We start from the raw sequence: 15995 nt of genomic DNA, 5'->3' as shown, positions 1-15995 counted from the left end.
ATTATTTTATGTTTTTTTGTGATAATTGGGTTCTATATCTCTTTGGGTTTTATTCTTTGTTAAATAAGAAATATATTTCTTAAAGAACAAAGAATCAGATAGATCAATATTTAATCTCAAGGAGAAAGTGAGAAGTATTCTTTTTGGAAAGATGAATGCTCACTTAGATCGCATTCTGATGATGACAAAGATAAAGATTATACTGAAAGAGGACAAATAGGCCAATCTAAATGCCAAGAGACAGCGTGACGTCGATAAACTCAGCGACCGAGACACTCGTGCGAAATAATTCTCTCGGGGACTGAAAAATTTTTTCACTCTCTTTGAAAAAAGAAGTTGGGCCGATGATCAGCAAAAGGTAAGGCCAGATGAAAAATACACACAAAGATGCAGCCAGAGATGTGCTTGGTTACAAAAAGAAGCCAGATGAAAACTGGATCTCGCAAGAAACCTGGCAACTATTTGATGATTGCAATTTATCAACGTTCTTGTTTTTTTGTTTTGGTGAGTTGTATTTTGGGTGAAGCAACTGACTTTGGAGTAACAGTCGAACACAATCTTGTGTCTGACCTTGACTTTGCTTGTGACATGCCGCTTCTAGAACTCGAAAACCAGTGGCTCCAACAGCTCTCTGGCAGTGTGATCAATAAAGTAGAGCGAGTTAGACTGAAAATTAACATCAAACAACCAGATCCATGGCAACTTCCAGCTCCCCGCTTGAACTGATATGAAAAAAACGAAAATTGATAAAGCCCATGAAATAAATTGAAAGATAAGCTGAATACAAAGATGAAGTGTAAAAATAGACTAAGAGAAGTATAGGTGTGGTGAACACTGCCTTCAAAAGACTAAAACCAGCCTGGAGATAAAAAACAGCTCTCTTCCCTTAAAACTGTGACTTCTCAACTGAGTTGTAGCTACTGCACACACATGCAGAAGTGATTTACGCTTCATTTACTACTAATGTAGAAGCAATAAGGGGAAATATATAATAGATAGGTTCACTGGTTATAATAGAAATATTCAATTTAAAAAGAAAAATCAATCACAAGGAAAAGAAATGATGTAGGTTAAATAAAAATCAATCACAAAGCTGTTCTAGAATTCAGTCCATATTTTGATCGCCTTTGCTCATGTTTTATCCCGTAGTCTTGATGTGGAGCAATTCTCATTGAGCAATCTGGAAAAACGTCTTCTTCTTCTGCCTAAAAATAGAATATAAAAAATAGAAGGTTATATCTGAGGGTAAAACCTGATATTTCGTGGTTTTTGTCACAAAAACTGATGATCAGGCTAATTAGCAAAAAATAGTTATTTTTGCAATTAATAGACATTTAGTTTTAAATTTTTCAATAGAGATCCAATTCACTTGGTAAAAAAATCCTCAATATAATAGAATATTACTGTTGACGTGGAAATAGATCTATAAGGCTTTTTAGTATTGCTATACGACACTGTGTAAGCACCAATTACATATTATTTGTACATTGCTTTTGAATTAATTATACATATATCTACCGTGACCACTGCAATACCACTGCCAAAATAAAGAGCGAAGCAGGCCTTATTATTGTATTACTGTTTTTTCTAAGACAAACAACTTCGTATGTAAGGAATTGTTGTAGTAACATAGCAGGGGCCCTTTCAGCCTTTGCCCCTGCATTATTCCTATTATTAAAACTTTTTCCGAAAGACAAGTTTTTCATAGAAAAGTAAAGAGATCCATTAAGCCAAGAACGAGCAACAATAATATCAAATTATCTTCCAAGCGTAAAACTACATCAAACCACTATCAATAAATAAATGAAACTCAAAACAAACAGAAATTACAATAAATAGCCGAGTCAAACTTTAAGCGAGGAAAAATTAACATGAGTAGGAATGATAAACCCTATGCCTTCTCAAGACCAGAACACAATTTGCGCTTTACTGAAAAAACAAAGAAACAAATGACCGTGGATTCTTATTTAAATTGACATATGTTGACATTTCTTCGTTAAGGTTTTGATAATTTTTCAGTTATGACAGAAAAAAAATCCTCAAAGACATAATTTGTCATCCTCAAAGACATAATTTCCGGATCTTTTAACTACGTTCAACAAAATACCTACCTCAAAATTTTGATTGGATGCTTTTGAGGAAATGGTGGGCGTGGAAGAGAGGTTAGTTGCTCTCCAGTCGCTTTCGACTATTAAAAAGAGCACTAGCTCTTTCAGTTTACAATCAAATGAGCTCTTTTTGGAGTTTCTACAACAACAAATAGCCATCTCAAAATTTCTATCAGATGTACTTCTGGAGAATACGAGGTGGGGGGGGGGGGTTCCACCCTGTGACCACTCTGAATCTTAAAATGTGCAGTACAACATCAGATTTCTAACCAAATGAGCCCATTCCAGAGTTTTTACGATCACCATTCCCATGTATATATATATATATATATATCATGAAAAGAGAAATCACCAATGCAACAGCACAAACGCATAAAAAAAAAAAAAAAAAAAAAAAAAAAAAAAAAAAAAAAAAAAAAAAAGAAAAAAAGACAGAATATATATATATATATATATATATATATATATATATATATATATATATATATATATATATATATATATATATATATATATATATATATATATATATATATATATATATATATATATATGCATAATATATATATATATATATATATATATATATATATATATATATATATATATATATATATATATATATATATATATATATATATATATATTTCTTAATTGCCCAAGGTATAACTTATAACTCTTGCCTTGGGGGATTTGGGGGGGGGAGTTAGAATCGTCATCCTAAAAGACATAATTTCCGGAACTTTCAGCTACGTTGAACAAAATGGCTATCTCAAAATAATGTTTTGATGTGTTTGGGGAAATGGTGAGCGTGGGAGGGAGTTAGATGCCCTGAAATCACCTTATAGTTTTAAGAACAAATTTTGCCTCCTTCAACTTCTATAGTATGGTGAATCATTGCATTTGAATTTTACATTTTAATCACATCTATCCAAAGAATACCAAAACTGTTTTTTGAAGCTCTTAGTTTTTCTTTTTTTTAATTCATCTCTGCCTTAAATCTTTACTTTTATTTGTCAATCTAAATAAGAAAAAGGTTCCAATATTTGACGATTCACAAAATTCCACGTAAAAATACCAAACATAGTTGGTACTTTAGTCATTTGTAATATTGTTTTATCACCAAGTGTAACTCTAGGGCTGCTTCGGTCAGACATACAAGATACTACTAGCTAATTTACTCTCATATTATCCAGCTGAAACAATGTTTATGTGGATGATGTTATAGATTATATGATGACAATAAAATAAAACATACTGCTGCAGAATATACACATTTTTGTAATCGATTTGACCAACGCAGTTTGTTTTGGAAAAATTTGCTTGCAATTAAGGAGCTCAAGCTAGAAATGGTTTGATTTAGTCATTTGTTTCCTTTGGGAATGCTTGGGAGCATGGATTTTTCTTTCAAGAAATCCCCCCACGGGAAATACCCCCTGCGGAAATTTCCCCGTGAAAAACTCCCTGTAGGAAATTATCCCTCGCAGAAAATTTCCCCACGGATAATTTCCACACCCAAACTGAATAGTCAAAGAGAAAGTACAAAAAAGGTACCTCAACATGTTGATCAGATGTTCGAAGGGGTAAAAAAAGGATCAGATTTTCAACAGTTCTAGGACAGGGTTTTGTTGGTTTCCAATCACTGTCGACTAGAGAAAAAAGGATAAGAGCTCTCATTTTCCTATCGAATGGGCTTCCCCCGAAGTCTACTTTCATAATAACAGTGTAAACAAGAAATATTTCTAGAAATCAAGAGGGATTATATATCAATTTCTACCTTCACCGTCCCCAACACTTCCTTAGAGCCAATTCTGTATTTATATGAAGGCTTAATGAGAGTTAGGGTGTTTTGGGATTAAAACGTATCCTTTGTGGCACCTACCTTCTTCCCTAACTACACAGCAATCTGAGAACCCTACAGTAGAGGCTTAAAGCTCTCATCTTCAAACGTTTAGTTTTTTTTCTTCTTTTTTTTTTATAAGAAAAAAAGATCGCAGATGTTTGATCCCTCTCTAAGTACAAAAAAGGATCAGATAAAAAAAAATGGTTTTAGAAAAGGGGTTGCTTTGTCGTCAATCACTTGTGACTTAAAAAAAAGGACTAGAGCTCTTGATTCCCAATTGAATGAGCATTCTCCGAAGTTTCTACCACCATGGGTTTATAACGAAAAAGGGACAGCCTCTCTCCTATAAAGAATAAATTCTGCTCCTTTTGGGATTTAATATTACTCTTTACTTTCATGATAACAGCGTAAACTAGAAATATTTCCGGAAATCAAGACGAACTATAAATAAATTTTATATCCCCCCCCTCAGCCCCTTCCTTAGAACTAATTCTGTGTTATCTGAAGGATATCTGAAAATTAGGATGTTTTGGCAGTAACATTTACCCTTTGAGGCATCTGCCTATTATTCTAATTTAACGAACCTTGTGTTTCAGTTGTTGTTCGTAAAGGGTGTCGATACAAAGTCATGCTTTACCATAAAGAGCGAACTATATAAGAGGGGGCTTCCCCCACATCCCACCACTGAAAGTCCTCCCATAGAAAATTCACCTTCCCGAAAAATGTCTGTTTACTTCCCAATAACAAATGCTATGCGTAAGTAATAGGTAATAGGCTTTTCTTTTTTTAATTATACAACAATAACAAAGTTTTCAGTTAAATAAGAAAACTAAGTTTTCTTTTCAACCGAAAGTAAGGAACAGAACTAAAACTGCAAACAAACAAAAATTATTCTGCATATGAAAGGGGTTGTTTTCTCTTCGAAGCCTCACTCTTTAGACTATAGTTTGACTCTTTTTCACAACTCTACTTTTTAAAACAATGAAAACCTTAGCGTAAAGAGCAAGGCGTTGAGAAGGAACGGCCCCTTTTTCATACGTTTCAAGAACAAATTTTGCCTCCTTCAACTTCTATATTATGGTGAATCATTGCATTTGAATTTTACATTTTAATCACATCTATCCAAACAATACCAATACAGTTCTTTGAAGCTCTTAGTTTTTCTTTTTTTTATTTATCTCTGCCTTAAATCTTTACTTTTATTGGTCAATTTAAATAAGAAAAAGGTTCCAAGATTTGACGATTCACAAAATTCCACTTAAAAATACCAAACATAGTTGGTACTTTTGTCATTTGTAATATTGTTTTTACAATATTACACACACGGTTTTTATACACATTGTTGTTGTGTAATATTGTTTTTATACACACAGTTCAGTGTGTTAACTCGCATCTAGCATTCATTCAATGCAGTCGCATTTCGCTAGCTCTGATAATTAGTGACGTGTGATTTTTGGCACGAGTATTTTGGATGCTTGGATATTTGGATATTTTTTAACAGTACGGTGAAGAAATCAATTAGCAGGTCTGTAAACTACTTTTGATAAATTTGAGCTACAGATAATGGCTAAATTTAGCATTCATGATCTGGCTCTAGCAAAGTTTCGAGGATTCCCCGACTGGCCAGTTCGTATTATTGAGGTTTTGGATCCAAAGACTGCGAACTCAAAGTCAAAAGTCTTTAAGTATCTGGTTTTTTGCTACGGGTCACATGGCACCCAGTTTGTTCTCGAGTCACAGCTTATGCAGTTTGAAGCAAATAAGGCTGAAACTATGAAATCTACCAGCAAGGGTGTGAAGGGAGCATTTGATGATTTTATTCATCAACCGAACATTTATATAGACCTTTGCAAAGAGAAGCTAAAAACTCAAATTCCAATTCCTGGGCAACTAACTATAGCGGGATCGTCGGCTATTATTTCGCGCATCGAGTGTGATCAAGTGTGATGGAAAATCTTGCTAAAAAAAATAGACGAAAAGCTGGATGAAAAACTAGTGTCCACTGCTGCTGGTAGGCAGTCTCTATCCAGTGACACTTTGCATGCCATAAAAGCTCAGAGTTCAACTATCGTTAGCGAGGTTTATTCAGCATTGATTGTTGAGTTTGAACCGAAATTCCTAGCCTTCAGTAACGAGCTGAAATTTCTAAGAAATCAAATAATATTTCTTGAGGAGAGAGTTAAGAATGCAGAGTAGAAGCTAGATGTGTATGATCAGGACTTAAGGCTAGATAGTCTTCTTTTCAACGGTATCAAACAGCCCCCAAGTAGTGACTTAAAAAGTCTGTAATCGGGGGTGTGATTCGCAATAAAATGGTAATATCTGAAGTGTCTGATGGTGATATTGTGGAAGTGAGAAGATTTAAAATAAACAGTTCTACAACTCGTCAAGATGCCATAGCTCCGGTCCTAGTAAAAATTCAGGTCGAAAGAAATTGCCCAAAAAGTTTTTAAGCTTAAGTCGAAACTAGTGCGCACTGGTATATTTGTATCAGAAAATTTAACAAAGCAGAGACGTGACATTCTGAACCTAGCACGTGAAAAATACGGCAATAAACAAGTGTGGTCTGATCAAGGTCGAATTTATATACGCCTTGCGAGTGATGCTTTCCCCCGTCGCCTATGGTCGTTGCAAGATGTCGCTTAGATTGTTTTTGTTTTTTTGTTTTTTTCCAAAAGGAATCAGTACAGTTTATATTGTTCTTATCCCTTGATAATTAGTTTTGCCGTTACACTAGAAGGATCGGTTGGATGAATTAGAAAATAATGCTTTAGATGTTAATGAAATTCTAGAGTGTAAAATTGCTCAAGATAGTGTTGTAAAATGCCCTGAGCCAGTAAGAAAAAGTCAGTATGTATCATTTGAATTTCCAATACGGAAAGAAAATTAGAGTTTTCGTGTGTCTGAATGGAATTGCCATGTTACGTCATCGTCTGAGGATATTGAAAATATTTTGTCTGCTATGAATAGTAGTATTGATGTATTAGGTATTTGTGAAACGTTTTTATCTATGGATAGCTGTCTCTCGTCTTACATTTTTCCAGGTTACCAAGTGATTTCGAAGGTTAGAAATCGGATGAGACAAGGAGGTTTGTCTTTTTTGTTGAAAAATGGAATAAAATTTGAAGAAAGGGATGATTTATGCCTTTGGATTGAAGGAAAGGTGGAAGTTTTTTCTGTGGAAATTGTATTTGTTGAGAAAAAAAAGATAGTAATTTGTTTGGTTTATAAACCACCTAGCACTCCCTCGGTTGAGTTCCTTGATTTATTTGATGATTATTTATGTAAACTTCTGTCTGTAAAAAATGAATGCATAATCATGGGTGATTTTAATTTGATTTGTTTTGTTTGAATTGCTATAATTTTGAGTTTTTTAACTTGATGTTATCGCATGGTTATTTTCCAATGAATCGCCTTCCTTCTAGAATAACTGAACATTCTGCTACTCTTATTGATAATGTGTTTCTCCCTTCAAATTTAGTTCCTGATTCTTATTGTGATATCATGATCCATCCGGGATCTGATCATATTCCTGTTTCATGTACGATAAAGCAACGGAGCCCGACTTACGAAAAGTCTAGGCGTAAACTTATAAGAGATCTTCGGCCGGCAAATTTACATGAGTTCCGTGAAAAAATAAGTGTAATATTGTGGGAGAAAGTGTATGAAGAACCGTATCCCTCACGTGCCCTTGACAACTTTCTTGGGATAATTACTCCGATATTTGAGTCTGCTTGTCCCTTGAAACTTACTAGGAAAAAAGAACGAGATATCCCCCGAAAACCCTGGATTGATGATGAAGTTGTTGAAGCTATAAATGCTCGTAACACTTGCTTCTTTAAAAGTTTAAATGACTCATCTGAAGAAAGTAAAAATGAATATATTCGTCAACGAAATTTAGTAAATAAGTTAAGACGTTCTAAAAAAAAAAAAATATTACATCGAAAAATTTAATGAACAAAAAGGTGATATGCGGAACACTTGGCAGACCATTAACGGCGTGATTAAAGGCACAGGTAAACATTATGGCCTCATAAATGCTGTCACTGTCGAGGGTGTTACAGTGACTGATAAGCAGCAGATTGCTGACAAGTTTGGTAAATTCTTCTCTGGTATTGGAAGTAGAATCAGAGAAGACACTTCTCACGGAGACCCAGCGAAAAGTGACACGCTCTTTGAAGATAATTGAGGTGAACATCATAAATTTCAATTTGAAAAAGCGTCAATTGAAGAATTAACAAGTCAAATGCTGCTGGTATTGACGGTTTGAATCTGAAAGCATTCAAAGTAGTTTCAGTGTATCTACTACCATGTCTTCTCTACCTCGTTAACCTGTCACTTGAAGTCGGCCAATTCCCTGAAGCGCTTAAGCAAGCAAAGGTCCTACCACTGTTCAAATCAGGCAATAGGCAATATATGACGAACTATCGACCTATAAGCTTGTTACCACTATTCTCAAAGATATACGAGAAAATAGTACATCGACAGCTGTATTAATATTTAGACAAGCTCGGAATATTAATTGAGTCACAGTTCGGTTTCAGAACTAAACATTCAACTGTTCATGTGGCATACCATTAATAGTGCCCATAGAAAGGAATCTTATCCCTCTTACTGTGTTCATAGATTTTAAAAAAGCATTTGATACCGTTGATTTTAATCTTTTATTAAGTAGGCTAGCTTGTTTGGGAGTCCGTGAGAAGTGTTTGGATTGGTTTAGGTCTTACTTGCATGGTAGGTCCATCAAAGTTATGATAGATGATGTGGTAGGGAAACCCTTCAATGCGAATTGTGGAGTGCCCCAAGGGTCGGTATTAAGACCTTTACTGTTTCTTATATACGTGGATACATTGCGTTTTTACCTTCCTGGTGCCGTAGTTACATCATTCGCAGATGACACAGCGCTTACAGTGATTGGGGAATCTGTCGAAGATCTTATAGAGATAACTAATGTAGCTTTGGAGAATTTATCTCAGTTCACAAAGCATAGTTTTCTTGCAGTGAATACTGAGAAGACTAATTATATGATATTTAGTCGTATTGGTAAAGTTGTAAATAATTGTCATAGTATCCTTTTATAAGGTGTTTCCATTAGTCAAGTTTTTCAATGTAGATATCTAGGATTTTATTTTGATGTAAATTTTTGTTGGATTCATCATTGCAAAGTTTTATCTTCAAAATTTGGCTCACGGAGTTGGTATTTTAAGAAGATTTCATAATTTTTTTCCTCTACATGTCCTGAAAGCAATTTATTATTCAATTGTCCATCCTTATTTAGTGTATGGGTGTTCATTGTATGCAAGCAATTTTTCTAGTCATGTAAAAAGGGTCCAGATTATGCAGAATAAGGCAATTAGAAGTTTGGGTGAGTATCTTGCGTGTGGTAGTACTAGAGATTGTTTTAGAGATTTAGATATTTTGAATATTGATTTTATTAAATCTCAGCAGATTTTAATTTTTGTATACCAGGTTTTAAATGGATTGTCTCCTCAATATTTTAGAAGTTTTTATCGATATAATTCAAATTATCACGATTATTCTACTAGGAGCTCTGATCAGCTGACTAGTGAAATTAGGCATACAATGCGATCTGGGTTTATGATTAAACATGTAGGTGTTGTTATTTGGAACTCAATTCCAGAGAGTGTTAGGTGTTCTGAAAACCTTATGTTATTTAAAGTAAGAATAAAAAATTATTTTTTGAATAAATTATAAATTATATTGGTTAAAATTTTATCCTTTTTTTTGTTCTTTTTTTATGATGAGAGATGGCTGTTTAGAGATTGTATAGTGTTTCGTCGAATGTTTTTTTTTTGGCGTATTTCTTTGATTTTGAATGAATAGTTATCATTTATTTGTTGTAGTTTTGCTGCTGAACAGGGACATTTTAGGTCCCTAAATTGAGCAGCATATTATTGATTCTAAGTGCAATTTTAGTAATTTTTATTTAATGAAATAAACGCATACCTACCTACCTACCTACCTACCTACTCTTTGTCACAACTCTACTTTTTAAAACAATGAAAACCTTAGCGTAAAGAGCAAGGCGTTGAGAAGGGACAGCCCCTTTTGCATACGGGATAATTTCTGCTCGTTTTAAGTTTTAATGTTGCTCCTTACTTTCAGTAAAAAAACTCGTTTTTTTATTAAATTTACGAACGTTTTTCGACTAATACAGTTTCAAACTCGGCTCACCTTACATGAAAATTAAAGCAAGAACGGGTAGCCTCTCCTCATCAACTTGTTCTTTACGTTAAAGCTGTTAGCACTTTTAAAAAAGGTTTCCTACTCTAACTAAATGGGTGTCGTGTTTCGGTAAACGCTCTTGAAAATTTATTCCATACATCTTCTACCTTTTCAAATTTCAAACTCTCTAGTTTAGTATTCAACTGTTCCGGAACAGTATTCAACTATTTCTGAAAACCCTCTTCCGATCTTCTAGGACCATTATTTCAATACGATCCTCCATGGGAAAAACAAGAGCAAAAAAACAAATAAACACGCATCATTAATCTGTCATCTGCAAAAATAACAAAATTCCATATTTTTACAGATGGGAGCTTGAAACTTCTTTAGTAGGGTTCTCTGATACAATGAATCTGATCATGTGATTTTCATCAAGATTCTTTGAATTTTAGGGGGTATTCCCCCCTATTTCAGAAATCAGGTAAATATTGTCAGGCCCTTAACTTTCGATGGGTAACACTAAACCTCAAGAATCTTATCTATTTCAATCAAAGCAATAATATGATTTTTTGGATGCATCTATTGATATTAAAAATCAGTTTTTTAGAGTTTTGATTACTATTTTAATCTTTAAGTTGAAAGTACTTAGTTTTCTAAATTTTAATTTAGGATTGTTAATAAGACCATGCCGGAAAATCTGGCTCCCTCAAGGTGGCTTCAGGCAACATTCCCCATCCCCACTTTGCACCCACCGACACTCTTTCATAATTAATGATTGGAAATAAGAAAAAGCTTATTATCAAACAGTTCGTGGTAACGAACTGTAGTAAGGAGCGACCCGGCTCAATAGTAACCAAAACTCTAAAAAATGGAATTTTGATACCAATAGCTACATCAAAAGAATTGCATTTTAATGCTGGTTTTAAATATATAAGTTTCATCAAGTTTAGTCTTACCCATCAAAAGTTACGAGCCTGAGAAAATTTGCGGTATTTTTGAAAATAGGGGGAAACACCCCCTAAAAGTCATAGAATCTTAACGAAAATCACACCATCAGATTCAGCGTATCAGAGAACCCTACTGTAGAAGTTTCGAGCTCCTATCTACAAAAATGTGGAATTTTGCATTTTTTGCCAGAAGGCAGATCACGGATGCGTGTTTATTTTTTATTATTTTTTTTTCCCCAGGGGTGATCGTATCGACCCAGTTGTCCTAGAATGTTACATAAGGACTCATTCTAACGGAAATGAAAAGTTCTAGTGCCCTTTTTAAGTGACCAAAAAATTGGAGGGCACCTAGGCCCCCTCCCACGCTAATTAGTTTCCCAAAGTCAACGGATCAAAATTCTGAGATAGCCATTTTATTCAGCGTAGTCGAAAAACCTTATAACTATGTCTTTGGGGACGACTTACTCCCCCACAGTCCCCGTGGGAGGGGCAACAAGTTACAAACTTTGACCTGTGCTTACATATAGTAATGGTTATTGGGAAGTATACAGGCGTTCTCAGGAGGATTTTTTTGGTTGGGGGAGGGGTTGAGAAGAGGGGGATATGCTGGGGGAACTTTCCATCGAGAATTTGTCATGGGAGAAGAAAATTTCTAAAGTTTCTTACGTAAGTTAATTCTTAAGTTACACATATTTTTTACTAATAAAAACGTTCGTTAAAAATTAAAAGTTCTAGTAGCCTTTTTAAGTAACCGAAAAATTGGAGGGCAGCTAGGCCTCCTTCCCCACCCCTTATTTCTCAAAATCGTCTGATCAAAACTAAGAGAAAGCCATTTAGCAAAAAAAAAATTAATATACAAATTTCATTTCAATAATTTATGTGCGGAGAGCCAAAATCAAAAATATATGTAGTCAATTTAATAAATAAAAAATTATTAAGATTTCAACGAATGAATATGAGCATATGTATATTAAACTAACAATGCACATTCATTTTTTTTCAGTAGATTGCAAATTATGTTCTTGCCTTGAGAATTCATAGGGGCTGTGAGCCCTATTTATGTTAATTTCTTTTCATTTTGGTTTCGAATAAGTTATTTGTTGTAGATTCTGTCCGTTTTGAGTATGGTTTATTTGTTGATTCTGATTTATGGTAGTTTTACGCTTGTAGATTTTTTAATTTTGGCTCATTTTAGGTTTAATGGAGCTCTTCACTTTCCTTGAAAAACATGTTTTGTTAAAAAAAAATTAAAATTAATTTTCAGTAATAAAACTGAAATATATTGGGAGAAAAACATTTTCTTTTGATCTTTTTTTTATTGAAGAAACAATATGACCGATGCTTATTTAAGCAAATAGTACAAATAGTACTATTTAAGCTAATAGTACAAATAGTACAGCAAATCTTAGTACACGAATTTACAAAAAAAAGAAAAGGAAAAAAAATATGGTGCCGTCTTCAAGAAAAAAGTTATGCATGCACACATATACACGGTTGCTCGTTTAAAGACATATGTGCGTAAGTGTGTGTCTATGTGTTTTAATTAGGTGGTTTTTCCCTTGGGGCTAGAAAGAGGAAGGTATTTGGTTGTTATTTTTTTTTTTTGGGGGGGGGGGGGTAATTGAGAGGTAAGATTTTGTCTGAGAGTAGAAGCACTGATCATGTTGCCTGTATTCCCAAAATGTAAACACTGTGGTTGGCGGTGTGGCGTCCAGGAATAGACATTCAAATATTTGAGATATATGTTTTTATTCGTTGATAAACCCACTGAACTTGAAACTTAAAAACTTAAACTAATGATACATCGCCCAAACTGTCTGAAAGTGGAAATTTCTGTTTCTGATTAAATTGAACGGTGTTCGCCTGGTAAAGCCTTCGAAAGGGCGGTCTCTCAAGATGTTCTGTCTACCTGCTAGGAAATTGCAGAAACAAAACTCGGGGAATAATTATCAACTGAGCAATTTGGTCCCTTTGGGAGTTATCTGTGTACGCATTCACTATGATTAAAAAGTTCGCCGACCAAGTAAAAATTGGAGTGTCTTTATCAGTGATGGTTTTTAGGAAGTCATATTCTATTGGAATTTTACAATCTTTACTATAATCTCTGTCTCTGCTTTTCTGTTTAATTTGTCTGATTTTGGCAGTTATTCAAAATCGAGTTCTACCTGAAATGTTTCTATGATTATTGTTTTCATAATATGGCATCTTAGTAATATATCATTGCGTCTACTATTTTACAATATTTATATTATCATTACGCACTATGAAAGTAAAAGAACTAGTCAATAATCAACCCATTAGCGTTGACTTGAGTGGCATCAATTCCTAAAAGTTTAGAGGGGGGAGGGTCATAAAATATAATTCGCCATTTCTAGAGGGGTAAAGTTATCGTTTTTTTATTTTTTCAATGAAAATACAAAAAAAAAAAAATTTTCAATGAAAACACACCAAGTATTTTCAAAATCTAGGGGGTAAGAGCGAAAAATTCAGGCCCCCTACTTTAATTGTCGCTACTAATTGAATTGATAACAATCATTTCGTAGCTCATTCCTATGGAAGAGCTTGTTTAAGAAGCTTGAGAGGGATTTTAGGAGGGTTATAGAGGGCTTATTTGATTTTAAGATGATCGTTCGAGTACCCTCTTACAAGGTAAAATATAATTTACAAACAAGTGGCACCTTCCTGTGCCCTTTTTTCTTAACATACCCTCACAACCCGATCAAAACTTTTAAGTGTCGGTTAAAAACTTCCCGATGTGTTTTCTCTTGGGTAATTAATTTATTCGCATTAATTGATCTTTATGGTTAAAATTACGTATTTTCTCAAAATAAATGCTTAAGCTCCATAATTTTAAGTTTGTTTTTCAGTGTATTTCGGAAGATAGAAAATTAAGACTCCCCGATCCCCCAACCAAGATTTTTTCCCCATCTAGAATTCGAAAAATACCTTTTTTGGTATTTTAGTGAAGATAAGTGAAAAAAATTACCCCCTTAGATTATGAGAAATGTATTTTTCCCCAGCCCTAATTTCGGTGAATTCAATGAACTGTGTTCTGCATGTTCAATACGTTCCATCTTTCAGGGGGCCTTTCAAGTTAGGAGGTTCTTAATAAAATAAAATAATGCGATGAATATAATATGAATTAATTGAAATAACCATCAATAATACAATGAAACTGTAGCATTTCCTCTGATAAGCCAGAACTCCTTGGCTAAAATTTATTCCAATAGACTATTAAGCTAGAGAATAATTGGTTTTTATAAAAAACAATTTTCTGGCAAAAGTAAAGGGCGGAGTTGAAAATTGAGACGAACGAAAATTACTCCTTCGGAGTTTATGCAACATACATCTGAAAAACTGTTTTGAACAGACTCGTAATATTTTCCTGTAATTTTTAGAATTCTGGAAACTAGAACATTATTGAAACTATGCAGGCGTGAGTTTTTTAGAGAATTTTTTCATTTCATGGTCGGTAAAATACGATTGAGAGCCTTATGAATAAGTATTTTACTTTCTGTAGGCCACATAAAGATTTTCATCCTCCTATTTCTGTTTTGTTGCGCTTCACGTTGTCAGAACAGCGGTAGTTATCAGTATAAATCTAAAGAATGCATTAATATATAAAGTATTAATATAAATTAATATAAATATAATTAATGTAATAATATACAATATATAAAATATAAAATGCAATATAAATAAAATATAATAAAAAATAAAAATCTATATATAAAAAATAAAAGTCTAAATAATAAAAAGTAAAATATGATATGAATATGAAAATAATAAAATATAATTAGTATAAATTATTAATATAAAGAAATATAAAGAAATTAATGTAAAGAAATGCTACAAATCAGTGTAGTTGAAACAGTTTTTTAAATATATTTTGCACAAAACGCTAAGCCATAATTGTAAATTGATTATAATAATTGTATTTTGACAAAATTTGAATATTCAATTTTCAATGAACATTGAACATTCAATGGTCTGTTGAATAAGTCCTTAACAATAGAGTCACAGCAGAATTTTGGGTGGATAGAAAAAAGGGGTGTTATCATGGTTGCAGTGATTAAGAACGTACCGCAGCCAAAAAAAAAAAAAAACATTTTAGAAGTTTGAAAACAAAGTGGCTTGGAAAACAAAAAATGGCCATCTATAGCTGATCCTGGAATAGTAACTATTATCTCGACTAGTTTTCATAGAAAAAGTTTGTTGTGAAAACAAATTTGCGGGAATATCTAAAAAAAAAGACTGAAACCTCTCAAACGCATCTTCGGATCGACATCAAAAATGTATCTTTGGAATTGCCACCGACAAAAATCTCATACAGGAAACTTACAGTCCCCTGGCTAGGACAACAAGGAAAAATACTTTTTTTACCTGGCAAGCACGAATGTTTACTTTTTTTCTTACTTTCATCACTGCTGAAGAAGGACAACGTAGAGGGCTGTTTAAGGGTTTGATTGAAAGTATAGTACTGTAAATGCACTTTTTGACAAAAACTGCATCGGAACACTCTCCCCGATTCTGCATGGAACTGCCAAACGTTTGATATTCTCAAAAAGTATATAAGAGAATTACTCGTAAATATTTAAGGTTTTTTACCGGTTTTTCACATTACTTATAATCTAATTAGTGTCACTTGTCAAAAGAAAATGGTTAGTAATTATTCAAAGATACATAGTCAGGGTTGCCACCACGGACGGTTACAAGAGTGCTACACATGCCCAAATTTGCGTGCTACACAGCAATTTTTGGTGCTACAGTCAAAAGATGCGCAAAATCAGCATGAGCTCCCACAGGTTCCTATAATTTTAAGACAAGACTACTGATGACGATAATTTTAGCTGACGCACTTGACAATAGAGTTACCCTCTTTCAGGACTTGTAAGCTTCCCATATTTGAAA

General features: G+C 33.6%; 1 protein-coding gene across 7 annotated transcripts in view; it reads right to left on the bottom strand.

Annotated features, from left to right (window-relative positions):
* Positions 1-975: 975 nt before the first annotated feature.
* Positions 976-15995, bottom strand: part of LOC136040091 (uncharacterized) — a 113611-nt gene continuing 98591 nt past the window's right edge. For all 7 annotated transcript variants that reach the window (XM_065724174.1, XM_065724172.1, XM_065724175.1 and 4 more), the window contains one exon: positions 976-1205. In XM_065724174.1, the coding sequence (XP_065580246.1) occupies positions 1086-1205 (120 nt within the window). In that variant the 3' untranslated portion in view covers positions 976-1085. The remainder of the gene's footprint in view (positions 1206-15995) is intronic.

This window comes from Artemia franciscana, chromosome 20 (genome assembly GCF_032884065.1).
Source record: "Artemia franciscana chromosome 20, ASM3288406v1, whole genome shotgun sequence".
In the NCBI taxonomy this organism is placed as follows: Eukaryota; Metazoa; Arthropoda; class Branchiopoda; order Anostraca; family Artemiidae; genus Artemia; species Artemia franciscana.
Note: the sequence above shows the minus strand (reverse complement) of the source record. Positions and strands in the feature narration are given on the sequence as shown.